Source organism: Microcaecilia unicolor, chromosome 14 (assembly GCF_901765095.1).
Source record: "Microcaecilia unicolor chromosome 14, aMicUni1.1, whole genome shotgun sequence".
Taxonomy (NCBI): domain Eukaryota; kingdom Metazoa; phylum Chordata; class Amphibia; order Gymnophiona; family Siphonopidae; genus Microcaecilia; species Microcaecilia unicolor.
The window spans coordinates 5,157,071-5,184,977 of NC_044044.1; the positions used below are offsets into that span (position 1 = coordinate 5,157,071).

General features: G+C 43.5%; 1 protein-coding gene across 1 annotated transcript; it reads left to right on the forward strand.

Annotated features, from left to right (window-relative positions):
* On the forward strand, positions 1-27,907 carry LOC115457522 (C-type lectin domain family 2 member B-like). The gene is made up of 6 exons (XM_030186984.1): positions 1-279; positions 1,017-1,100; positions 7,258-7,284; positions 12,277-12,425; positions 17,566-17,660; positions 27,354-27,907. Exons 1-6 carry the CDS (start codon positions 129-131, stop codon positions 27,490-27,492), a joined length of 645 nt encoding a protein of 214 aa, XP_030042844.1. The 5' UTR covers positions 1-128; the 3' UTR covers positions 27,493-27,907.

Below are 27,907 nucleotides of genomic sequence, written 5' to 3' on the forward strand. Positions count from 1 at the left end.
ACTAAAGGCGGTGAGCTTAGCCTGGAATAAAGTTTTTACTGCACACAAGAACCAGGATCTGGAGTCAGAACTGAAACAGGGATTTGATACAATACAGGAAAGGCTGTAAATAAAAACAGGGGCAGAGGATGAGGAGAAGTGCACCATATACAGAAGTGAGGAAAAGGGACACACTCCAGCAGCTGTCCCTACATTTGTCAGATACTTCAGGAGGAGCCAGGGAGGAAGGAAGCAGGACCAGAACTGGGACCAGACAGAAGTATGTCTTATGTGAAGAAGGTAAGAGCTGTTTATCCCCTAGGAATCCTCTATACAACTATGACACTTGACAGGTTGGAATCCTAGGTGCCAGCTCTGTGAGTGCTTATGACCCCCAATATAAAAAAAAGTATCTTCATTTTGTCCAGGGAAGGGTAATTTGTGTTCTGTTTAGTATAAGGAAAAGAGGATGGGACTTGATATTCTGCCTTTCTGAGCTTACAATCAAGTGGTTTACATTTTGTACCTGGGATAATGGAGGGTTAAGTAACTTGCCCAGAGTCACAGGGAAATGCAGTGGCAATCAAACCCAGTTCCCCTGGTTCTCAGGCTGCTGCATTAACCATTAGGCTAAGCCTACACTTCATACCCTGGTATCAATGTGCCAAATATGGGTGCAAGCATACTTCAGCTCTGTGGCGTGCGTGAATGTTAGTGCCTAAATACGGCATTTACACTTCTAACTTACAGTATTCTGTAAGTTGCCCATGTAAACATCAACCCTGTCCACACTTCTACCCTGTGAACACCCCACTAACAATTACACACTATTAATGGCGTAATTAGAGAAGAATTCTTAGGCTTGCCACTTACCCACATGGTTGACAGATTTCTATAAATTGTTGAAGTGTGAAGGACTGTGCATATTGTTCTAGCTTTCAGTGATATTATTAACTGGTACCAAAGCCTGATATACCTACATATTATCAGTGAGTTCACTTAACATATTCTCTGTTTTTTCATTGCAATTTTCACAGGAAGGGTGGAATTGCCCCAGTGGGTAGTGGCTCTTAGCCTGCTGCTCTTCTGGACCTTTACAGCAGTTGTGGCAGCCAGTTTAGGTGAGATAATTTTTCTCCTTTGTTAATATTAATTTGTTTGAATGTAAAGTCAAATGTCTACAGTTCTTTAGCAGGTGATAAATTCCTGGAGGGTGAATGAGCGTTGATTGCCCTATGGGAGAAGTGCCCTCCTGAACCTGTGCATTTTTAACTTTGTTCTGAGCAAGCACTTTGGGCGATGATTTTAGACTGGGGGGGGGGGGGGAATAATAGCATCTATCAGACATTTTTTCAAAAGTAATTAAGTACATCAGCATTGTGACAGGGAATGGGACTTGATATACTGCCTTTTTGTAACTACATTCAAATCGGTTTATGTGGAGGGGCATAATCGAACGGGGCGCTCAAGTTTTCCTGAGGGCGTCCTCGCGAAGGGGTGGGGACACCCGTATTATTGAAACAAGATGGGTGCCCATCATTTGTTTCGATAACATTTAGGTCGTCCTTAGAGATGGTCATCCCCGGTTTTCGGCTATAATGGAAACCGAGGACGCCCATCTCAAAAATGACCAAATCCAACTCATTTGGTTATGGGAGGAGCCAGCATTCGTAGTGCACTGGTCCCCCTGACATGTCAGGACACCAACCGGGCACCCTAGGGGGCCCTGGAGTGGACTAACTGATGCACTAACTGAACGGCAAAAGCCCTTCCCTTACCGATCCCTTAGTGATTTGGAAAGGAACAGGCATGCATGAAGGAAATCGCATGCAAATGAGCTGCTCACTGTTAGCTCATTTGCACATGATTTCCTTCCTAAGGAGGGGAAGCCAGTGCAGAGCAGCCAAGCATTATGAGTGGTTGCTCTGCACATGCCAAAGATGGCTTCATACATGCAGACAAGCTGCGTGTATAATAGCCGTCTACAACCTTAAATAAATTGCCATCTACAACCTCAGAAAAATAGAAGTCCAGGTGAAAATGTCCAAGTGCTCATCAGGTTTGGGTGAAGGACGTCCTTCGCTATGCCTCTGTCCCTAGTTGAGGATGTCCAAAATGTGGATATTTCTGTGAGAAGGATGTCCATGCCTGGATGATTCTGTAAGAAGGACATCCATGCCTTTGCTATGCCTCTGACACCCCCTTTATTTATTTGGATTTTGGATCACAAGTAGCAGTGGTGGGATTTGAACTGGCCACATCTGAATTGCAAGACCAGTGCTCTGACCACTAGGCCACTCCTCCTTGAAATTTGGCCGTCCCTGTGGGGGGGGGGGGGCAGTTCAGGACATCCAAAATGTTTGAAAGAAAGACATCCATGCCTTTGCTATGCCTCCGCTGACACACTGCGATGAACCTGAGTATGACATTTCAGGCTGGAAAAAACGTTTTTAAAGTTGTTTTTTTCAGGGTGGGAGGGGGTTAGTGACTACTGAGGGAGTCAGGGGAGGTCATCCCCGATTCCCTCCGGTGGTCATCTGGTCAGTTTGGGCACCTTTTTGAGGCTTGGACGTAAGAAAAAATGGACCAAGTAAAGTCACCCAAGTACTCGTCAGGGACGCCCTTCTTTTTTTCATTATCACTCGAGGACACCAATTTGTTAGGCACACCCCAGTCCCGCCTTCGCTATGCATCCGGGAACTTTGGTCGTCCCTGCGACGGGAGGTAGTTGGGGACGCCCAAAATCGGCTTTTGATTTTGCAGACTCTGAGAGAAGGACACCCATTTACCGATTTGTTTCAAAAGATGGGCACCTTTCTCTTTTGAAAATATGCCTGATAGTATATAGGGTAAGGGGACTTGATAAACTGCCTTTCTGTGGTTTTTGCAACTACATTCAAAGTGGTTTACATAATATATTCAGGTACTTATTTGTACCAGGGGCAATGGAGGGTTAAGTGACTTACCCAGAGTCAGAAGGAGCTGCAATGGGAATTGAACTCAGTTCCCCAGGATCAAAGTCTACTGCACTAACCACTAGGCTACTCCTCCACTCCACCAACATCCATCAAGCCCAGTATCCTGTTTCCAACAATGGCCAATCCAGGTCTCAAGTACCTGGCAAGATCCCAAAAGAATAAAACAGATTTTATTCTTATTATCCTAGAAATAAGCAGTGAATTTTTACAAGTCCATCTTAATAATAACTTGTGGACTTTTCTTTTAGGAAATTATCCAAAACATTTTTAAAACCCTGCTAAGCTAACTGCTTTTACCATATTCTCTGGCAGCAAATTCCAGAGTTTAATTGCACATGTTATTGAGTGAAGAAATATTTTCTCCATTTTGCTTTAAATTTACTACTTAGTAGCTTCATTGCATGCCCCATAGTCATAGTTTTGAAAGAGTAAACAAGCAATTCACATCTACCCATTCCAGTACACTCAGAATTTTATAGACCTCTATCATATCTTCTCTCAGACATTACTTCTCCAAGCTGAAGAGCTCTAGCTGCTTTAGCCTTTCCTTATAGGAAAGTTGTTCCATGCCCATTATCATTTCCATCACCCTGGAGGAAAGGAGAAACAGGGGTGATATGATACAGACGTTCAAATATTTGAAAGGTATTAATCCGCAAACGAACCTTTTCCGGAGATACGAAGGCGGTAGAACGAGAGCACATGAAATGAGATTGAAGGGGGGCAGAGTCAAGAAAAATGTCAGGAAGTATTTCTTCACGGAGAGAGTGGTGGATGCTTGGAATGCCCTCCCGCGGGAGGTGGTGGAGAGGAAAACGGTAACGGAATTCAAACATGCGTGGGATAAACATAAAGGAATCCTGTTCAGAAGGAAAGGATCCTCAGGAGCTTAACCGAGATTGGATAGCAGAGCCGGTAGTGGGAGGCGGGGCTGGAGGTTGAGAGGCGGGGATAGTGCGGGGCAGACTTATACGGTCTGTGCCAGAGCCAGTGGTGGGAGGCGGGACTGGAGGTTGGGAGGCAGGGATAGCGCTGGGCAGACTTATACGGTCTGTGCCAGAGCCGGTGGTTGGGAGGCGGGGCTGGTGGTTGGGAGGCGGGGCTAGTGCTGGGCAGACTTATACGGTCTGTGCCCTGAAGAGCACAGGTACAAATCAAAGTAGGGTATACACAAAAGTAGCACACATGAGTTGTCTTGTTGGGCAGACTGGATGGACCGTGCAGGTCTTTTTCTGCCGTCATCTACTATGTTACCCTTCTCTGTACCTTTTCTAATTCCACTATATCTTTTTTTTGAGATGTGGTGACCAGAATTCCACAAAGTATTTGAGGTGCGGTCACCAGGGGCGTAGCCAGACAACAGATTTTGGGTGGGCCTAGGCAAGAAATGGGTGGGCACCAAGTGTTCTTCCCAACCCCCAGCAGAAAAATATCTGAGCTTGCGGGGAAAACGCTTCTTTCCACCTTGGCAGCCTGCAGTAGGCATGCGCTGAAAATTGAGCATGCACAGGTGCCAGTATTGTGGAGAGCAGCATTTTAATTACTATCAAGGGGATGTCTTCAGCTGGCGGAGCTTGGGATCCCCACCAGCTACCACTAAACTTGTGCTACTGTTGGGTGGGCCTGAGCCCTAAGTGGGTGGGCCCTGGCCCACCCAGGCTCACCTGTGGCTACACCACTGGCAGTCACACCATGAAGCGATACAAAGGCATAATATTCTCAGTTCTGTTTTCCATTCCTATCCTAATAATTTCTAACATTCTATTTGCTTTCTTAGCTGGTGCTGTACACAGAGCAGAGGATTTCAAAGTATCATGTTTTCCTACTTGCTACATGACTAGACTATTGTAATATCAACTGTCTTGGTTGCAGTCGCTCTCTTTTAAAAAAAGTAACAGTCCATCCAAAACACTGCCTTGAGACTCCTCTGCCAAGCTCGCCATTTTGATCACATCTCCCCATTATTCAGATCTAATCACTAGCTTCTGATTGAACAATGCATTCGCTTTAAATTGCTCACGCTCACTTTTAAGGCACACAGTACAGATTTCCCACTCTACCTCACAGTTCCCTATTCACCCTGCCATGTCCTCTGTTCCATGAATGATCACAGACTTATCCTACCTGGTCTCTTGAATCTACTAGATATCAACCTTTTTTTTTTTTTCGCCTCTCCAGTCCTATGGAATTCCTTGCCTCTCACTATTCATTCTGAACTCTTTCAAAAACGTCAATTCTATGATGATAAACTGGCTTTTACAACAAGCATTCCCAACTTCATTAAATCAAGTACAGTTCTGTCTCTCGCTGTTGAGTGGCCCCTGTCCTCCCCTTAACCCTCTGCCCTCTCTCTACTCCCCTTCTTTCTCCTTCCCTTTGTTGTTGTGATAATGTCTTGCTACCTTGTAGCCTGTACGCATAGTTTCATCTACTATTTCGTATCCATTATTGTAGTTCCTTTCTTTATTCTGTTTTGGTTTTTTTTTTGTTATTGTTTTCATACTTCAGTTTACACTGCTTTGAACTGCTTGTTAGCAGAGGTAGTATATTGAGCCTAAATAAATAAATCATCAATGATGACACCTAGATCTTTTTTCTGGGCAGTGATTCCTAAAGTGGAACCTTGCAGCATGTAGCTAACATTAAGGGCTGAATTCAGTAAACAAAGCCCAAATTTGGAGGCCGTGAAAAAAAATCAGTGCCCACGCGTTTCCATAAAGAGCGTTCTGGAATCAGTGCTCTTTGTGGAATAGCATTGGGCGTCAACTTTACAAATGAGGACTTACACCATCTGAAACCCGGTGTAAATCCTATGGTTCAAGTTGCATGCATAGTATTATAGAAACCTGGGTGCAATTTTCTGGAAAGCCCCTGACCCTCCTGTATCTCTCCAATGGCCATGGTCCTTTTGCAGTTACCCACAAAAATCTTACTTCCCAATGTTCAAAACCATTTAACCATCCAGGAACAACACCTGGCCGGTTAAATGGCACTTAACCGACTATCCAGTGTTATTCAGTAGGGGTCAGCTGGTTATCCCCTGCTTAATATTCCCAGTTTGCACCTAGTAGATAACTGGCTATATCACATGATTTAACCGGCTATCCTGAAATATTCAATTTATATCCGGCTATTGTAAGTGCCCACATCGGGCCACTTAAATAGCTGGTATATCTGTAACCGGTTTAAAGTTACTCGTCTATCTTTGGATATCGACTTAACCAGTCAACTTTAAACTGGCTTAAAAATAAACTGGATATTCACTGGTGGAAGCTGGAAATGGACTGGCATTGAATATCCAGGCTGACTGCCAAATGTGGGAGTTAGCTGGGTTTCCTCCTTCCATCTGAACATCGGCCCCTATAACTAGGAGCACAAGTGTATTTCTGCAGCAATCTGTCGTTTCAGTCCCGTTTCGGGGCATTGCATTTGTTACAATGTGTTTCTGTGCCGAAAGATGGGCATCTAATTAGTGCCTAACTTTAAGCACCATTTGTAGAATTCCCTAGCAAATGTCTGCCATTTGGATACATGGTCTCCCGATCTCTTAAGGTCCTCTTGCAATTTTTCACAGTTTGATCACCTTATTCGTTATTCCAGTATCTATTTGCTCCCTTTGCCCTTCTCGGCCACCTGCAGAAATGAGCACACTTAAAACACTTAAATTAACCCTGGATTGATCAAATGCAAAAGGTTCACCATAAAAATGCAGCAAACCATACTCCATATGATGGACAATTCTTCATTCCTAATATCAATGTCCAGAATGTCCAAGAGAAACTCCCTAGCTAAAGTATACACACCAAAAGCAGCTCCGTGATTTGGTGAATTTGAAAATTGCTCACAGTGTAAATAACTGGCTTGATATTCAGTGGCACTTTTCTGGGTAACCTGTGTTTGTACCCAAATGAATGCTACTGACAAGGACCAGTAAAAAAAAGTTGATCTAAGCTAACTGGGTACCACTGTTGAATATCGGCAGTGCTCAGATAACTCTTGACTGTGCTCAGACTCTGCCTGGATAGTGCTGCAGAGGTAGTGCGTAAGTGGGTAAGTGGCACTGAAAATCTGGATTAGATCAGGTGATTGGGAGTTATCCAGGTAGTAGCTGCTCCTACCCAGATAACGCTTACTGAATATTGAACGGTATGCTTTTAATTCCAATTAACTATGATAATCCTGCTTAAGTGCATGAAACTGTAAAACACTAATGAGCTGGGGATAGCAGTTTTCCCCCAGATGAAACCTGGTTCATATTTTCAACTCTTGTTATTTCTTTCCTTTTTCTATTTCACTGCAGGTTCCCAGCAGTGTATAGACATCACTGGTAAGCAGAACGGGTAACTAGCATAAAAATCTAATGTTAAAACAAGAAAGGCAATGTGCACATCTCATAGTAATCTAGAATATGTATGCGTAGTTGCAAGACTTGCTCAGGTTGTGCCCAAGTGAACACCCGCCCTGCAAGTGTGCACTAAATAAAATATAGCGTAAGGGCCATATATATGTCAGCTATTGGTCGCATATATATAAAACCCTTATTCATAACTGCGTGTATCTCATGACTAAGCGTTGACACACACTATCCTGCTTATTTTCGAAGGAGAAGGCCGGCCATCTTCCGACACAAATCGGGAGATGGCCGGCCATCTCCTAAAGCCGGCCAAATCGGTATAATCGAAAGCCGATTTTGGCCGGCTTCAACTGCTTTCCGTCGCAGGGCTGGCCAAAGTTAAAGGGGGCATGTCAGCAGGCTACCGAAGGCAGGACGGGGGCGTGGTTAAGAGATGGCCGGCTTCGGCCGATAATGGAAAAAAGAAGGCCGGCTGTGACGAGCATTTGGCCGGCTTTACTTGGTCCATTTATTTTTAGGACCAAGCCTCAAAAAAGTGCCCCAACTGACTACTGGAGGGAATCAGGGATCACCTCCCCTTACTCCCCCAGTGGTCACCAACCCCCTCCCATCTCCCCCAAAATTTTTTAACATTTTTGTGCCAGCCTCTATGCCAGCCTGAAATTTTTTTTTTTTTGTTACATTTGTACCCCGCGCTTTCCCACTCATGGCAGGCTCAATGTGGCTTACATGGGGCAATGGAGGGTTAAGTGACTTGCCCAGAGTCACAAGGAGCTGCCTGTGCCTGAAGTGGGAATCGAACTCAGTTCCTCAGTTCCCCAGGACCAAAGTCCACCACCCTAACCACTAGGCCACTCCTCCACTCCAGCTCCATCACAGCACTATGCAGGTCCCTGGAGCAGTTTTTAGTGGGTACTGCAGTGCACTTCAGACAGGCGGACCCAGGCCCATCCCCCCTACCTGTTACACTTGTGGTGGTAAATGGGAGCCCTCCAAAACCCACCCGAAACCCACTGTACCCACATGTAGGTGCCCCCCTTCACCCATAAGGGCTATGGTAGTGTTGTACAGTTGTGGGTAGTGGGTTTTGGGGGGCTCAGCACCTAAGGTAAGGGAGCTAGGCACCTGGGAGCAATTTGTGAAGTCCACTGCATTGCCCCCTAGGGTGCCCAGTTGGTGTCCTGGCATGTGAGGGGGACCACTGCACTATAAATGCTGGCTCCTCCCACGACCAAAGGGCTTGGATATGGCCGGGTTTGAGATGGCCGCCATTAGTTTCCATTATTGGCGGAAACCAATGGCGGCAATCTCTAATGCCGGCCAAAATGTTGAGATTTAGCCAGCCCTGACCATATTATCAAAACAAAAAATGGCCCGCCATCTTGTTTTGATAATACGGTCGGGTATGCCACTTTACAGGGCCGGCCTTAGAGATGGCCGCCCATATAGATGGCCGGCCCTGTTCGATTATGCCACTCCACGTAGAATTGTCTTTTAAGCGACCAAGAGCTGACATACCTGCCGATATTTAGTGCTATTTAAACAGCGATGAACGGCTCCTGGCTGGCTGCATAGCACTTAGCCGACTAAACACTAATAGTCAGCGTGAGATAGCCGGTTATCTCTGCTGAATATTAATGCATAGCAGATAACTGGCTATATGTCATGCTATAGCCAGCTATCCGCAAATATTCAAGCGCTGGTCGGCTAAGTTTAGCAACCAAATCAGACCACCTAAATATTAACTTAGTTGGTTAAGTTTGAGCCTGCCCACCCCCGCAAAAAACCCCAGATATTCAATGTCAGTCACTGGAAATAGCCCAGTGCTGATAACAACACTTATGTGGGTGCCTCCCATGGTCTCAATATCGAACCCATAGTCATGTGGAAGCCTATTTTGAAAACCCTTATTCTCCTATTTACAAAGCCATGCTAGCAGCTGCTACACCGCAGTGCTGACACAGCCCGTTCACTTTGAATGGGCTGTGTTAGCATTATCGCACCAGCAGCCGCTATTACGGCATTGTAAACAGGAGGGTTAGAATTACAGTTTCTGTATCTCGAAGAATATTGCCTCCTCCCTCAAGACAACCAGGGAAAATCTGCTATAGTACAAGGAAAAGAAAGCCACGGACAGAATCCTCCTTGTAGTGACATACAACCCAGAGCTGGAAAAACTGAGGAAAATCATCAGAGATCTGCAGCCACTACTCCAGGAGGATGAATTACTGAAAGAGATATTCCTACCCCTACCAGTGCTGGCCTTCCGACAGCCGCCCAATTTAAAACACAAGCTAGTGAGAAGCAAGCTCTGAACAGAGACCCAAAAGAAGAGAATGGCACACATCCTTGTAATATATCCAGCTACAGTTCACCTTTAACTTACCTAACACTTCCCGTCTATCCTCCCTTACCCATTCTTTAAACAATAATAATTATACTTGTTATCATGAAATGACTATGCTTATCTTCTCTTACCAACATTCAAACTATAAGAATTGTACCTGTTATTACGAAATGATCATGTCATAACCACACTCTGCAAGCCACTTCGAGCCTACAAATAGGTGGGGAAAAGTGGGATACAAATGCAATAAATAAATAAAATAAACTTTGGAATGCTCTACCAAGACCTATCCGAGCAATTAATAACTATTTACCATTCAGAAAAATGCTAAAGTCCCACTTTTTCAAGCAAGCTTACCCTAACGGACCAACTTAATTCTACCAGCCCATCTACATTACTCCTGCTCTGACGATGACATTGACTCTGACCCCAATTATACCTCTGACCTTATTTTCAAATCCCCTTATACTCAATCTCCAATCTTTTCTTCTCCATCCTTTTTACCATATCCCTCCCAATTGTCTTCCCTTTTAACCACCCTATCCTATCCTTGTCTACCTTCCCTATTCAAATCCATATTCTTGTGTTTTTCACAGTTTATAATAATCTTCTTACATGCTCTCTGTAATGCTTTTTTTTTACTATGTAAGCCGCACTGAGCCTGCTGTATGAGGGAAAGCGCGGGGTACAAATGTAGTAAATAAATAAATAATATCAGAGTGGCCAGTTAAAATCGGACCAGCCAAAGTTAAACCGGTCACAGGAAACGGACAGGCATTGAATATCCGGGTTTAGCACCGACCGCAGGTGACAGCCAGGCTATCTCCCACAGTCTAAATATCGGGGCCTATGTGCTGTGAAAATGAGCCCCCAAATCTTTTTTATTTTATATTTTATTTTATTTTTATTGAGATTTCAAACTTAATCCATGCAAAATATACTTGTAACAGGAAATTGATCATCAATAATAATACAATGTTCAATGAAACAATATATTAAGGAAAAATAACCGATCCAGTCCACTACTAAAAGGAGACAAGAGAAAATTGATAAGAAGAAATTTAAATACACTAATTAAAAAGAATATTCCCTAGGGAGAAGAGAATACTTTCATTTTACGAGAGTAGCTCAACAATAACAGTTAAGGTTTCTCTATCCCAGTAGAAACACTTTGGCTGATGGCCACAATCTTATCACTCAGGAATAATGTTAATTGTGAGGAATCAAACAATATATATAATGAGAGTGATATTTCACTACACATTTACAAGGAAACTTGAGGAAAACAACCCCCTCAGGGCCAAAACCATGGGGTGCATCAAAAGAAACTGTTGTCTTTGCTTTTACATAATTTTAGCAACATCAGGGAAGATTTGGGCTTTCAAAGTGCAAAAAACAGACAAACGATATTTAAAGTATAACTAACAATCAATGCCTGTCATAGTCCAAAGTCAATGTGACCAACAGTGTAGAGGGTATTGCTACCCCTTCTTTAGAGGATTCAAGAAAAGCTGTTAAATCCAAACTATCCTGTGATATTGGAGAAAAAAAAAACACCTTCTCCAGCCTCCCTTTTCTTTAAAGAAGGCAAATAAAAGAAATTGGAGGTAATGATTGTAATGACACTTCCAATATTTCTAACATATATCTCTTAAGCATTTCTTCAGCAGAAATCCCAAAAATCTTAGGACAATTGATCAAACATAAGTTTCTCCTTGAAACTGTATTCTCTAAATTTTCTAGTTGTAAATCCACTGACATCATGCCTTTAACCAAGAAGGCTGTGAGAGCAGAAGTAGATTTTGTTTCAGTAACCATAGTTTGAATAGTATTCTGTAGCATTGATAGTTCTGTTTCCTGTGAATCCACCCTCTATTCCAAAGTTATTATTTTAGCATGGTCAGAAGACTGTTGAGCTTGTAGTGTTTTAACTAATGCCTCAATAGTATTCCAAATCTCCTCTAGCATAAACACAACAGGTCTTACCAGTGAGAACGACACTCCTGGACTAATTTTATCTCCAGGTGAATGGGGAGAAGATTCAACCTCCTCTGTGTTTGAAACAGCTTGTAGTTGTAATTCAAGGTCGATGGATAAGCTTCCTGATTTCCTCAAACCAACACGCTCCTGTGAGGTGGCATCCATAGGAGCCTCAGCTGCTGGTTGGCTAATCGATGAAGAGATTACTTCTGCGTTCATTGAGGATTCCTCGATGGCCCTCTCCCTCAGACCAGCTGGATACATCGGTGGCTGTCTATCATTGGGGGACAGCAATATGCTGCTATCCAGGAGTGGGGAAGCAGATGCTCCCCCAACCTGGCTGCAGATCCCCAGTAGTTGTTACTGCTGCAAAGCTCTCAAGAGTAGTTTGAACAAGTCTGGGTAAGGAAGATGAAGCCATGGAAGCCGCAGGGTAAGCTCTCTTGTGACGCTTCTTAGGCATTGTAGAGGCAAAACAAGGAAAATGGTTAAGCGTACTTCTCTCTAGGGCGCCTTATTTTATATTTTTTAATTGTTTATCAAACTCACCCGACTTTTATATTCTTGTGAAATTTAGCAAATATCAAGAGCCCTGAATAGCTTAAAGTTTAAAACCGACTTTCTTTGTTTTCCAATAGAAAAGTGTGATCCTTGTCCAGAGGGATGGGTGTGGTATGCAGAAAAATGTTATTACTTCTCTGACATACAAGGATATTGGAATTCCAGTCAGGAGTACTGTTCCAGATACAATGGGACATTGGCCATCCTAAAGAGTAAGCAGGAGATGGTAAGGAATGTGTCATGCTCTATTATTTAGTTTCTGCTTTTGTTAAGGGGTGACTTGCAAGCTCAAAAAAAAAAAAGCAAGCAGTATTATGGCTCCAGGATCAGAGGCGTAGCCAGATTTTGATCTCAGAGGGAGCAGACTTTTATAAAATAGGCGTCGGTTGGTGTAAGCTAGACACTGTTGTTGCTCAGGGGCTGTGGTGGGCAATAATTAATACAGGCTGTCTCTGTTGCATCCTGCCAACAAGGAAACAGTAAGTTATATCAGGAGGCAGGACGCAGAAGAGGTCCCTGGACTGGCCAGAGCAGGCAATCTGTCTTCTTAACTTCAAATAAAATTATTCAAATCGTGACCATCACCTCAGGAATAGCACACCCAGTCCTTCCACTGCTAGACACCTTGTTTAAATCAGATGGGCTTTTGTTTGTGTGGTGACTCTACAGGATATGAAGAACACTAGTCTTGAGCATTTTTATTTTGTGTGACAAGGGCCACCAAAGGTGGACTTACCACACCAAAACAGCCCTAATGAAAAGACAGTGCTATAAATATTAAATTGGGACCTAGAGAAGTGTTTCCCTAGGTGGTCCTGTAGTACCCCCTTGCCATTCAGGTTTTCAGACTATCCACAATGAATCTGCATGAAAAAGATTTGCATGTAATGGAGGCAGTATATGCAAATCAGTCATGCATATTTATTGTGGAAACCCTGAAAACCTGACTATGGTTAGGGCTGTGAACTCACATCCCTAATTCGTGTGGGATTTGCAGTCCCTGATTCTAACCATTAAATTCTGTGCTGCAGTACAACCAAAATGACTTAAGAAAATGCACTTGGACCCCTCTACTGTTGTTTGAACAATTTATTTTCTCATTTGCTTTGGCCCCACTCTCTCTTTTCTGATTTTCTCTGTTTCTTCTGCCTTTACAGAGTCTCTTGTCCATATGACATTTCTTCTGTCTCCAAGTGCACCATCTTTTTTTCCTCTGCACTATTTGTCCTGTCCAGCATCTGCCTTCTGTGTCCCTTGTCCCTATCCTACCCCCAAGTTCAGCATCTGCTCTGTCTCCTCATCTCCCCCTTTCTAGCATCTGTCGTCCTGGTGTCCCCACCTCTCCCTTTTTCTAACGTCCTGTGTCCCCATCTTCCCTCTTTTCCAGCATTACCTCTTTGTCCTCATCCCACCCCCTTTTCACCATTGTCCCCATATCCCCATTCCCCCTTCCAGTGGTGCCCCTCTGTGTCCCTATATTTTCAAACATGTTGATTTGTGCAGTATACAGATGTACACAGAAGAAGTATAAAAGCAGAATAACTTTTCTTAGGAAGAGTACTAATTTGTTATAAATCGTAATCAGTGTGTCATTTGGAGGGGCTGGTTATAGGGACAATCTAGCATGTGTTATATTCGTGCAGAGATTATTTTTTTCTCCTGGAAAAGGCCACTAAAACAGATGTCATGTTATGAGAATCAGGTGCTCAAAATTCAGTTTTTCTATCTATTTATTTATTTATTACATTTATACCCCACATTAATCAAGGTTGAAACCTGGTAGCATTTTAAATCTTTTTTTTTTTCCTGTGCGTACATCAAAGGAAAAAGATGGCATGTGGGAACTTGCTCCTTTTGTGGATTGCAGAGGTATATTAGAAAAATGCACTTGATATTTTTATTACTATTATTTAAAAAACAGATATTGAATAATGAAGGCAGAGCTATCTTCATGCAGAAGTCCAGAGTCAGTTTAAATGTGCCAACATTGTCCAGTTCAGCACACTATTAGCCACCAAGTTCATACAAAGTTAATTATGTTCAGTGGAAAATAAATCTGTTGGCTCAGTCTGACTGCTATGTGAATATTCCATCATTGTTTCATTATTACTACCACGTATTACATATGGGCATTTGCTTTAAACTTTGATTGTTTTGTTTATCTAGACCTTACATACAAATGGCTTGCTTTTTAAACCCAAAGGTGAATCCTAAGGGTGGTTGAACAACTAGGTATAAACTGTGTTGTTTCTGACATTACTTGTTTTGGACTGCTTTGGGTCCTGCTGATCTGTGCATCTGCTGTCTGGAATTTTGGAAGATGGAAATAAGGAAATAAAAATTAAATTTTGGATGTACTCTGTAGAAGTTGTTGTTTACTTTTGCAATGTGATGGATGCCTGTTCTGGTGTGTGCATGTGATAATCTTTGAATAACTGTCTATACTTATGGTTATGATTTCTGAACATGTGGTTATCAATAGAGGACAAACTTTTAAATGCCCAGTTGGGTATATATGCTAATCTCAATTTTGTTAAATGTTTCAGACATATCCATCTATTTATTCCCATGATATAACTAAATTCTATTATTCTGTCTCACTGTATTTTCAAATGTAAGCCGCACTGAATCCGACTTTGCTTGGGATAATGACATGTGTGATATAAATGTTTAAAAAAAAAAATCCTTTATCCTCCACCTTTCAAGACACTGCCTATCTTGCTGGATAGTGATGGCACAAGGAAAGCAAGTTTGGTCCAGTGAAGCCTAACTCAGAATAACTTGTTCCTTAACTGGGCCCTAGTATTACCATATTCTACCAGCTACAATAATTTTTGACTCTGTTTTAATGATATTCAACTGTTATTTCTTTACTCCTCCAGCTTTTAAGGCACTGCCTACCCAACTGAAACAGCTTTAGCATTGTCACAGATGGACCAACAATAATGAAAGACAACGTGTATGCAGCAGATCATAAGTTTGCTTGCTTTGAACTGAATGGCAATGACAGCTGCACCGGAGGGGGGGGGGGGGGGTTGGAAACAGATTACCCAAATTGGTTTTCTTGTTAAAGTGGACTAGATTGGCTCACTTCCACTCTGGTCAATTAAACCTCCATGGGCAGCGCTTTCTCCCTTCTCCAGCCCCCACCCCCGAGTTTTGCATCCTTCACCCTCTCTTCTGCCCGTCTCTCCCGTCCGCACGGTCACTTTTTACTTCCCTGAAGCTTTCTCCCTCCTGCACTGGTGATTCACAATCAGCCTTCTGCCAGCATCGGGGCCTCTCCTCAGGCGCATCCCACCTACTCTAATGCAACTTCCTGTTTTCCACAGAGGTGGGACGCGCCTGAGGAGAGGCCCCCAACGCTGGCAGAAGGCTGACTGTGAATTGCCGGTGCCGGAGGGAGAACGCTTCAGGGAAGTAAAAGTGACCACGCGGACGGGAGAGACGAGCAGAGGAGACAGGAAAAGATTAAAGACTTGGGAGGGAGCAGAAAAAAATATTTATTGGCACAAGGCGCATAGGTGCCATTTTTTCTAAACATCTGTTTGGGGGAGCGACCGCTCCCCTGCACCCCACCTAGCTTCACCACTGTCCAGGATACAAGATATAGGGTGAGAAATGAGAGGAACCAGGGTAATGGGTATGACTGCTGGTGTGGAAGATGTGAAATGAGGAGTGATTCAAAGGGATATTGTGGTTGGTGATTATGTTATTCTAAATAACATGTTTATCGCCAAAGTATGCAAACAAGACAATTACACTGGTAACTTTACATTTCAGGAAAGATCTAATCAGGTATGCTGAATCACAAAGAAGCCTCAGTTAAGTCCACCCTCGATCTCTATCTTACAAACTATGTTGTACTTGGGTGGTAAGCTACACCCCCCCCCCCCCCACACACACACACACACACACACACATCACCACCACCACCACTCCATCATGAGAGGCAGATATGATTCTTTTTGAAACGTATGGAACATTTCAAGATCTAAGCTATAGGGATGGGCTGTGATTTGCATCAACATGGAAAATGTTGACATATACGTGTCATTGCAAGTCATTAACAAATTAAAATGAACAATAAATCCACAACATTTTGTGGGTTTTTTTTTTCATTTACTCTTAATAATGTGCATTTTTTTCCAAAGAGTACAGTCTATTTACAAAAGAGGTCACACTCTTCCTAAAGCATGAATACCTTTTTTTTTTTTTCAAAGAATGCACCCGCTTTGCAAAGTATATGCACTAATATAGCTCCTGTAAGAAAAAATGAACATTCCTGGAAATGACACAATTTTTTTTCAGGCTGCCTATCCCCACTAAGCTCAAAACCCAGCACCCAATGCATAATTAAAGTGATCTATGGTATCTGTTGAATTCTATTGAGCAAGTAGAAGCTGGGGCAATTGCTAGAACCTAACTCTGATGCAGCATGCAAAAACATGGGCCATCATATTCTGAAAGAAAAGCTAAGTAGTTTTATATATTTATATCTATCTATCTATCTATCTATCTAGAAAATCGGAGAACATTTTTCTTCACCCAACGCGTGATTAAACTCTGGAATTTGTTGCCGGAGAACGTGGTGAAGGCGGTTAGCTTGACAGAGTTTAAAAAAGGGTTAGACGGTTTCCTAAAGGACAAGTGCATAAACCGCTACTGACTGGACTTGGAAAAAATCCACAATTCCAGGAATAACATGTATAGAATGTTTGTACATTTGGGAAGCTTGCCAGGTGCCCTTGGCCTGGATTGACCGCTGTCGTGGACAGGATGCTGGGCTCGATGGACCCTTGGTCTTTTCCCAGTGTGGCATTACTTATGTACTTATGTAGATAGATAGATAGCTACCTAGTTTTTCTTTCAGAATATGATGAACCATTAGGGGACCCATGTTATGGCATGCTGCATCAGGGTTAGGTTCTAGTGATTGCCTCAGCTTCTACTTGCTGAATAGAATTCATTAGATACCATTGATACTACCTTTCTCTAGAAAAACCAAAGTGGTTTACGTATTCTATGCAGGTACTTTATCAGTCCCTACTGGGCTCACAATCTGTTTTTGTTTCTGGGGCAATGGAGGGTTAAGTAACTTGCCCATAGTCATAAGTAGCTGCAATGGAAGTTGAACGCAGCTACCAAGGTTCTCAGCCCAATGCACTAACCATTAGGCTACTCCTAAAACAGTTCACGTTTTATGAGTCTTACAATAGCATTATCTTTTACACATGAGGACTTTGCTGATTTTGCATTGGCTAAATTTTGTTCTATTTATTTCATTTTACTTTTGACAGAATAACATGGTTTTCTCTTCCTGATATTTTAAATGTCACAATCTTCCTTTTTATTCCCAACTGCAGATCATGATTGAACATTTCAAGGACCACAAATATTGGGTTGGGATTATCAAAAGACCAGATGGGTGGTGGTGGTTGGATGGATCATTGTTCTCAAGGTGAGAAATTTTGTGTGTGTGTGTGTTATTGTTTTAAACAGAAATTGCAAGTATTACCCTCTGCTCTAGGCACAGGTTACTGATTAACCAGCCCAAACCTTTCTCCATTATTGGTATATACACCAGACCATTCCACCAGGCCTAGGCCCACCCAGTTTGGACTCAGGCCCACCGAGCAGCGGAGCACCCTTAACAACATTGGTGTCGGGGGAGCAAGCTGGGCTCCAATGATTCTGTATCTTCCTCCCTCCCTTTCTCTCTGGTAGTAGTAGTGGCAGCGATTCCTAGGCACTGCCTGCTGCTAACCCAGAAGCCTCCCCTCTGCTGTGTCCCACTCTCACGTCACAACTTCCTGTTTCTGCCAGGGCAGGACGCAGCACAGGGGATGCTTCCAGGTTAGCGGCAGGCAGCATCTGGGAATCGCTGCCGCTGCCCTGTTGGAGAGTTGTGGTGGGGATGTGGGGCTTTCTGAAAGAGAGATGCTGCAAGGGATGGGTGGGGCAAGAGAAGGAGAATTGTTGGACATAGGGGTGGTGGGGAGGGAGAGATGTTGAAATGTTGGACATGATGGTGGAGGGGAGGAAGGGAGAGATGCTGCATGGGGGGGGGGGGGTTGAAGAGAGAGTTCTTGGACCAGGGAACAATTGAGGGAGGGAACTAGAGACATGGTGGACAGTGGGAGAGAGGCAGCAATGTTGGACATTGCAAAGGAATGGAGAGATGCTGCATGGAGAGGGGAAAGGGATGAGCGAGGGAGAAATGTTGGATATAGCAGTGCTGGGGAGGGATAGTTGGTGAAATATTAGAACATGATGGTGGAGGGGAGGAAGGGAAAGATGCTGTATGGGGGGCAAGAGAGAGATGCTGGACATGGGGAACAAGGGAGGGAGAGAGAGACAGACATGGTGGACAGTGGAAGAGAGGCAGAAATATTGGACATTGCAAAGGAGGGAGAGAATGCTACATGGGGGAGGAGAAAGAGAGATGTTGGACCCATGGTGCAAGAGAGGGAGCGAGAGATGATGGACAGTGGGAGAGAGGGAGAGATGTTGGACATGGGGGTGGAAGAGACAGAGGGAGAGATACACAGGATGCAGAAAGGGGAGAAAGAAGAATATGTTGGATTCAAGAGCAGAAGGGAGTGATGGAGAGAGGCTGGACTATGGGAGTGAGGGAAGAAAAGGGGAGAAATGTTAGGTCATGGGGGAAAGGGCAGGAAAGAAGGGATAGGAAGATGTCAGGCAACAAGAGTCGGGAGGGGAGAAAGAGGGAACAGATGCTGGGCTAGAAGGGTGGATGGAGGAAGATGGAGGGAGGGAGGAATGGTGGAACCATGTAATCAGGAAGTGGAGGAAGAGGGTGGCAAGGAAATGAATGAGAGGATAGTGATTATTAAATATGGTAATGGGGAGTAGATTAAAGATGAAAGGGAATTGAGGGATGGGGAAGGAGTGAGATGGGGAATGGGAGAGTTAGTGGATTAGAGAAAAAGATGGAAATGTGATAGGTAGCTATAAAGCAAAAAGGAAGAGAAGGGTGAGAGAGAGAGAGTAAAATATGAGTTGACAGATGCAGAAAAGGAAAAAAAAAGAGAGGTAAGAGCTAAAACAGAATGATCAATATGTCAGAGGCAGGTGTTATGACTGTAAAAAAGACAGATGGACAGCAGCCACTTGAAGGAGAGTTATCAGATGACAGACAGGAAAGCAGATAAGACGTGCTGGGTCCAGAGTATCTTCCTATACTGGAGAGACTTCAAGTGCACTCAGACTTTCCCATAGTTTTATTAGTACATTTTTCCCTCCCCATCACTTGTTTCCTGGCAGTTTGTTAATAACTAACCTGCAGTGATATAATATCATATAATATAGTCATGTTATATATATAAAATAAAACTATTATTTAAAAAATTATTACTATTACTGCAAGATGCTGTAAAAACTGGATGACCCTTGTTTTCAAAATGTCATAATTCAGGAAGTGACCATTAACATCCTTTTTAGCAAAATGGTGTTTAGCAAAGAAGATAAAGTTGTGATTACATTTTTGCAACAAAATAAGGCATATGGGCACTGTTCCCACTAAGCTGAGCAGGTGTCCTCCAACTGCATTGCTACCACTAGGAGGTGGTGGTTCAATATTGTGTTTTCAATCACTAGGGAAATGCAGGTTCCCTGGAGTCCTACAGAACTTGCCTGCCCCTCACTATTGAAAATATGATGGTGAAACAGCACCACCCACTGGCAAAACTGTAGGTAGAGAACTCCTGCTCATCTTAGAGGGAACAGTGCATATGGGACTAAATTCAATAAATGAAACTTAAAAAATCAGAGCCCAAAAAAATAGCATTTAGTTCTATTCTATAATCAGAACTCAAAGTTAGGCTCCGTTTATAGACTAGCTCTTAGCACTGGGAACCACAACTACTTTTAGTCATTTTTATTTATTTATTTGTAGCATTTGTATCCCACATTTTCCCACCTATTTGCAGGCTCAATGTGGCTCACATTTGCCGTAATGGTGGTTGCCATTTCCGGGTAACAGAATTACAATTGGTATTGCATTAAGGAGCATACATACATGGTAACATTCATGGTGTATACATGCATGGTAACATATATGGGACATAGTGTATATGGAACAAATTGTGATATATGACCATTTATTCCAACAAAGCCCTTTAATAAATCCTTGGAGACGGGAGAGGTTCCATGGGATTGGAGAACGGCGGAGGTGGTCCCTCTTCACAAAAGTGGTGATAGGGAAGAAGCTGGAAACTACAGGCTAGTAAGCCTCACTTCGGTTATTGGAAAAGTAATGGAAGCGATGCTGAAGGAAAGGATAGTGAATTTCCTGGAAGCCAATAAGTTGCAAGATCCGAAACAACATGGTTTTACCAAAGGGAAATCGTGTCAAACGAATCTCATTGAATTCTTTGACTGGGTGATCGTAGAATAGACATAATCTACTTAGATTTCAGCAAAGCTTTTGATACGGTTCCCCACAGGAGGCTCTTGAATAAACTGGACGGGCTGAAGATAGGACCTGAAGTGGTTAACTGGATTAGGAACTGGTTGACGGACAGAAGCCAGAGGGTGGTGGTTAATGGAATTCGCTCGGAGGGAAAGGTGAGTAGTGGAGTGCCTCAGGGATCGGTGCTGGGGCCGATTCTGTTCAATATATTTGTGAGTGACATTGCCAAAGGGTTAGAAGGTAAAGTTTGCCTTTTTGCGGATGATACTAAGATTTGTAACAGAGTGGACACCAGGGAGGAAGTGGAAAACATGAAAAAAGATCTGTGGAAGCTAGAAGAATGGTCTAAGATTTGGCAATTAAAATTCAATGTGAAGAAATGCAAAGTGATGCACTTAGGGAGTAGAAATCCACAGGAGGCATATGTGTTAGGCGGGGAGAGTCTGATAGGTACGGACGGGGAGAGGGATCTTGGGGTGATAGTATCTGAGGATCTGAAGGTGACAAAACAGTGTGACAAGGCGGTGGCCATAGCAAGAAGGTTGCTAGGCTGTATAGAGAGAGGTGTGACCAGCAGAAGAAAAGAGGTTTTAATGCCCCTGTATAAGTCGTTGGTGAGGCCCCACCTGGAGTATTGTGTTCAGTTTTGGAGGCCGTATCTTGCTAAGGATGTAAAAAGAATTGAAGCAGTGCAAAGAAAAGCTATGAGAATGGTATGGGATTTTCGTTACAAGACTTATGAGGAGAGACTTGATTACCTGAACATGTATACCCTGGAGGAAAGGAGAAACAGGGGTGATATGATACAGACGTTCAAATATTTGAAAGGTATTAATCCGCAAATGAACCTTTTCCGTAGATGGGAAGGTGGTAGAACGAGAGGACATGAAATGAGATTGAAGGGGGGCAGACTCAAGAAAAATGATAGGAAGTATTTTTTCACGGAGAGAGTGGTGGATGCTTGGAATGCCCTCCCGCGGGTGGTGGAGATGAAAACGGTAATGGAATTCAAACATGCGTGGGATAAACATAAAGGAATCCTGTTCAGAAGGAATGGATCCTCAGAAGCTTAGCCGAGATTGAGAGGCAGGGCTGGTGTTTGGGAGGTGGGGCTAACGCTGGGCAAGACTTCTATGGTCTGTGCCCTGAAAATGGCAGATACAAATCAAGGTAAGGTATACACAAAAAGTAGCACATATGAGTTTATCTTGTTGGGCAGACTGGATGGACTGTGTAGGTCTTTTTCTGCTGTCATCTACTATGTTACTATCAGGCTTATTTTCGAAAGTGATCACCGGCGATCTTCCGACATAAATTGGTATAATCGAAAGCGGCTTTTTTGACACCATCGCCGCTTTCCCGTCGCCGCACCAGCAAAAGTTCAAGGGGACGTGTCGGTGGTGTAGCGAATGCGGGAAATGGGCGGGCATGGGCGTGGCTACCAGATGGCCGGCTTTCGCGGATAATGGAAAAAAATAAAAGCGGCATTAAGCAGTATTTTGCCGGGTTTACTTGGTCCTTTTATTTTCACGACCAAAGCCTCAAAAAGGTGCCCCAACTGACCAGATGACCACCAGAGGGAATGGGGAATGACCTCCCCGTAGTCCCCCAGTGGTCACCAGCCCCCTCCCACACTAAAAAAAATAAAAATAAAAACCTTTTTTTACCAGCCTATATGCCAGCCTCAAATGTCATACCCAGGTCCCTGACAGCAGTATGCAAGTCCCTGGAGCAGTTTGTAATGGGTGCAGTGCACTTCAGGCAGGCAGACCCAGGTCCATCCCCCCCCTACCTGTTACACTTGTGGTGCTAAGTGTTGAGCTCTCCAAACCCCCCCCCCCCCAAAACCCACTGTACCCACATGTAGGTGCCCCCCTTCATGCATAAGGGCTATGGTAATGGTGTAGAGTTGTGTATTTTAAACATTTTTAGAAGTGCCCCCTAGGGTGCCCGGTTGGTATCCTGGCATGTCAGGGGGACCAGTGCACTACAAATGCTGGCTCCTCCCATGACCAAATGCCTTGGATTTCACCGGGTTTGAGATGGCCGGCATTTTTTTCCATTATCGCTAAAAAACAAAAACGGCGATCTCAACCCCGGTGAACTCTGGCATTTGGCCGGGCTAAACCGTATTATAAAAAAAAAAGATGGCCAGCCATCTTTTTCGATAATACGGTTCCGGCCAGCTGTTGCGCCGCCACCAAAATAGATTGCCGACAACGTTCGATTATGCCCTTCCATGTGTCCCAAAATTCGACCAACATATAATGTAGAAAAACCACTTAGCTTGAAGCAGCCTCGGAAACGGGGTTCCCCGCCCAACGGTTCCGTTTTGCCAAAAGGGGCTTCTTCAGGGGAAACACGAACACCCAGTTCAACAAACGCTGCTCAAGTGGTCATCATCAAATTCTGGAAAACCAATACAAAAAGTGAGAACCCATTCTAAGTCTCCTTAGTCTTACTGACTGCTCAAGGAACTGAAAAATCGAATTTACATTTCAACAGCCTGACTTACGGCTAAAACAGCCGCAGTGCAAGCGCCGCAAAAAAATCAGCTGATTTTTGTACACGTAACAGCCAATTGTACCTCTAATGCGATATCAGCTGTGTGCACACCCCGCCCAAAGTGGGAGGAGTTGCCCGCTGAAAACTAAAAGACCCAAGAAAACCCGAAAAAAACCTTGTCCATAAAAAACTAAGGTATACAAAAAATATATATAAATATATAAACCAACAGTACAAAACTAAAGGCAAGAATAAACAAAGCCCAAAATAAAACATAAAAAGTGAGTGTTTTTGTCCCACATCATATGCATATGCAGACTCATATGCCCCAAAACATACGAATGTGGCGTGATCATGCACATCTAAAGGAGCAATGTCCTTTCTGCTCCTTGGACACCGAGCCAAGCCAACAAAAAAGTGGATCAAAAAGCTACCTAACGAGAGGTAAAAAAAATTACCTAACGGTAGGTCAAAAAAAATGTTTTAATCTGATGATAGGTCAAAAAAATACAATCAATTTTATTGTTAAGACCTGAAGGTTCAACTGACTGCAGGTGGAATATCCACCTCTTTTCCCGTTGTAAAAGGCATCTGTCAGGGTTGCCTCCTCTTTCTTAGGAAGCGCCCGATCTATTACCCTGATAAAGAAATCCTCAAATGTATGTGAAAAAGGTTGACAATGGGTAACAAGAGGTGCTCCTGCTCTTGAGTGTACAATGCTATGCCTGTGTTCATTCATCCTAATGTTAAGGGGTCTGATGGTCTTGCCCACATAGACCTTCGCACAAGGGCATTGTAACACATATATTACGTGTGTTGATCTGCAGTCAGTGTAGCAAGATGACTTATACACTCTTTGGTCGACTGGATTAATGAACGTGTCACCTTCCATAGGCACATCATATGTCTTACAGTGGCCACACTTGTAGTGGCCCACTCCAGTTGTTGGTAATGAACCCAAAGGTATTACCGGTAGTTCGGACGGACTTAAGATCTCTTTAATGTTCCTTCCTCTAGAAAAGGCTATCAGTAATTCACGGTCCTGGAATACTGGGTGGGACCGCAAAACGTTCCAATGCTGGTGCAGAATATGGGCCAATTGTTCTCCTCCTGCCGTGTGTCGCATGACACATACCATCTTCTCGGTCTCTTCTATAGTTCGTTTAGGCAGAAAAAGAAGATTGCGGTTGATATATCGTGCTCTCTTATAGGCTGATTTGAGGCTTTTATGTGGATAACCCCTAGCGAGCAACTCTTGAAAAAATAAATTGTTCCACGTAGAGGGAGGTGGTTGGGTCGAGATCAATGATTGATCTACGGTGATCTACGGTGACCCTCTAATCAGAGCATTATCAGCAGTTTGCTGGAATTTCACCAGTCTGAGGTCTCCTCCCTCCCTCCATTCTTTGTTCAAGACTCACTATCTGTGTGAGTAGACCCGCAGTATTGACTGTTATAGTAATTATTCTTGCAAATATATTTTTTTCTGTATATGTAATTTCACTAGATATAGCTAGTCCTCTTCATTGTAATCTATGCTGCATTCATTCCCCCTACTCTCAACATCAGACACTCGTTTATCCAAAAAATGTTAAGATGTAGAGTTAGACAATGAAGCAGTGGTAAAAGTTAAATAAACCTTATGTTTCATATTAAATCCATATTTACCTCATGGGGACTTATCAGTGATGGAATTACAATAGCTTCATTGGAGGATAGGGCTGCAGATATCATCTGATCACTCTCAGGCAGAATCTCTCAGTTTGATGCTGGACTACACACCACGTGTGTCCCTGGATTAGGCCCTTCCTTAGAGATAGGTTGAAAACCCAACTCTGGAATCAATCCCTCTACAGGAGAAAGAGCCAGCTCCTTGCACCAGTTACTCAATACCCCATGAGATAGGAGGAACCAGGGGACTCATCGGGCTGAGCAAAATGTCACTCTCCAGATCAAGGTTCTTTTCTGCCTTGGTCAATGCAGAAACATCTGAATCGGGTGTAGATAGAAACATAGAAACATGGTGGCAGATAAGGATTAAATGGCCCATCCAGTCTGCCTTCCTTAGTTACCACTAACTCTTCCTTTTCCTAAGGGATCCTACATGTCTTTCTCATGCTTCTTTAAATTCTGACACAGTCTTTGTCTCTACTACCTCCACTGGGAGGCCATTCCATGCATCCACCACCCTTTCCATTAAGAAGTATTTTCTTAGATTCCTCCTAAACATATTTCCTCTCAACTTCTTTCTATGCCCTCTCTTTCCAGGGTTTTCCTTCATTTGAAAGAGGCTCACCTCCTGTACATTAATGTCACTGAGCTACTTAAACGTCTCTATCATATCCCCTCTCTCCCGCCTCTCTTCCAGCGTATACATGTTGAGGTTCATAAGCCTATCCCCATATGTTTTAGGATGGAGACCACTTACTAATTTTGTAGCCGCCCTTTGGACAGACTCAATCCTGTTTATATCTTTCCATAGGTGCGGTGTCCAGAATTGCATGCAGTACTCTAAATGGGGCCTCATCAGAGACTTATACAGGGGCACTGTCACCTCTTTTTTCCTGCTGGTCATCCCTCTCCTTATGCACCAAAGCATCCTTCTGACTTTGACTGTCACCTTTTCTATCTGATTGGCCACCTTAAGGTCATCAGACACAATCACCCCCAAGTCCCGCTCTTCTTTCGTACACAGAAGCACTTCATCCCCGATATGGTACCGTGCCCTTGGATTCTTGTAAGCCATAACTCCCGAACACCCGCTCTAGAACTAGTGGGAAGGGTTGGAAGGGAATAAAAACTTCTGCTCCTCCCACCTGGTCTCACACAATTAAACTGAGCCCATGTGAATATCCCACACCATTGTCCATCACCATTCTAGCCCTCTGATTGGCTCCCATCTTACCTGTCCCCAACAATCACCTCCCCTTCCCCTGCTGTCTCTAACTTCCCAGACCTTATAGTCCCGGGCGGCTCAGCCATGTTATCCCTGGTGTGGATCTTTATATGTTCCACCTCGGTTTATACCCTATGTTATCTATTAAGATGTTTTAATCTGTATTGTGTGACATTACTGTTATTGAATATTTTTACTGCTATAATTGACTATTGCCTATGTCTTACATATGACTGACTTATTCTTGCTCTACACCTCCTTGGGTCAATTTCTTCAAAAAGAATGCTAATGAATAAATAATGTGAAAGCAATTAGTACCTCCTAAATAGGAGGCACTAAGTGCTCCCTTGGCAAATTTTTCCAGGTAATGCATGCTAATGTGAATGTTAGTGCATGAGCTGTAAATCAAAAAATAGAAAATGCCCTTAAAAAAAAGTGCTGAATTAATTCTGGGCTTAGTGCATACTAAAATCCGGGTTTAGTGCACATTAAGCCCAGATTTCAGTACACTTCAGTAAAAGAGCCACAAAATGTATTTGCCTTGTGAATGTATCCACTGAAATGTAGCCTGTTAAGGGGATGACATTTTAACTATTGATATTTAGCCTGCTGTCTTCCAAAGTTACCGAAATATATATATATACTAGTAAAAAAGGCCCGTTTCTGACACAAATGAAACGGGCGCTAGCAAGGTTTTCCTCATTTAGCAGTTGCCTGTGAGGTGCAATGCCCCCCCTCCTGGCGCCATCCCACCCACGGCGATTCATTAGCCGCAGCGATCCGACCCACCGTGCCCATCGCACCCACCTTCGCGTTGGTTTGGCGGCGGAGGACCCGGAACCCCACCACCACAGGTCCTGTGTGCTGACTACGGCGTCATCTTCGGCGTTGGTAGCTGTGCAGGGCGGAGTTCTGTGCGTCTGACGTCATGCACGTGCAGGACGTCAGACGCACAGAAGCCCTGACTCCACAGGCTAGGAACGCCGAAGATGACGCCGTAGTGAGCAGACAGGGCTTGTGCTCGCGGGGTTTCGGATGACGTTTGACGCGAGGGCGGGGCACGGGTCAGTGGGGTGGCTTCACCATCATGAATCCACGAACCGTTCTGGGAGACTGACTGACTTCAGTAACGTCAGTGTCCTCAGAACGTTGAGGTTGCTTTTTATTATAGTAGATATTATTTCAGAATCTCAGAGTGCAGGGGCTTTATTTTATTCTAGTATAAACAGGAGTGGCAGCTTGGCACAGAATACACAAAGGGTACGTTTTACCATACTGTTTACATTCAAAAATTAGTTTCTGTTTCTCTTCTCTCACAGGTTCCCATTTCTCAATAATGACTCATCTCTAGGCTGTCAATACCTTAACCGTGGATATTTCTATGAATTTAACTGTATGACAGCCCAACACTGGATGTGCACCAGGACTCCCTCTTCATGTTTTATGTTTGGACAGTAAAGAGCAGGAGGATGAGAGAAGCATCTGACATCTTCAGATGAGATAAAGCCAGGTGCCAGGGTCTTACTCTGGCAGTCTGGGTACCACTGAATATCACTTTGCACAGGCATGACAAATGGATCTATTCAGTGACACATCAGGCACATTCCTGCATGACTTCTCAGACATGTGACCACAGGAAAGGCCAGGCCAAGGATCCTCTCTATGCCCTTTTCGGAAATGGGTCTCTTTCCTGGTAATTATAAGCTGCACTATGATTTTTTTGCACACATTAGCATCAGCCTCTTCCTACAGAGTATTCTAAAACTTTTGAATCTATTGATTGTTTTACTGTTAATTGGGGTAATTTATAAACAATTTCTGCATATAACACATGATTAGCTTTGCACATTTTTGATTATGCCTAAGGTAATAA

Excerpts from the sequence above, each read along its gene's own strand:
- LOC115457522 (XM_030186984.1), top strand. The coding sequence starts at position 129 with ATGAGGAGAAGTGCACCATATACAGAAGTGAGGAAAAGGGACACACTC. Across the intron at positions 1,101-7,257 it reads AGTTGTGGCAGCCAGTTTAG|GTTCCCAGCAGTGTATAGAC; the intron begins GTGAGATAATTT and ends ATTTCACTGCAG. Across the intron at positions 12,426-17,565 it reads TAAAGAGTAAGCAGGAGATG|ATCATGATTGAACATTTCAA; the intron begins GTAAGGAATGTG and ends TCCCAACTGCAG.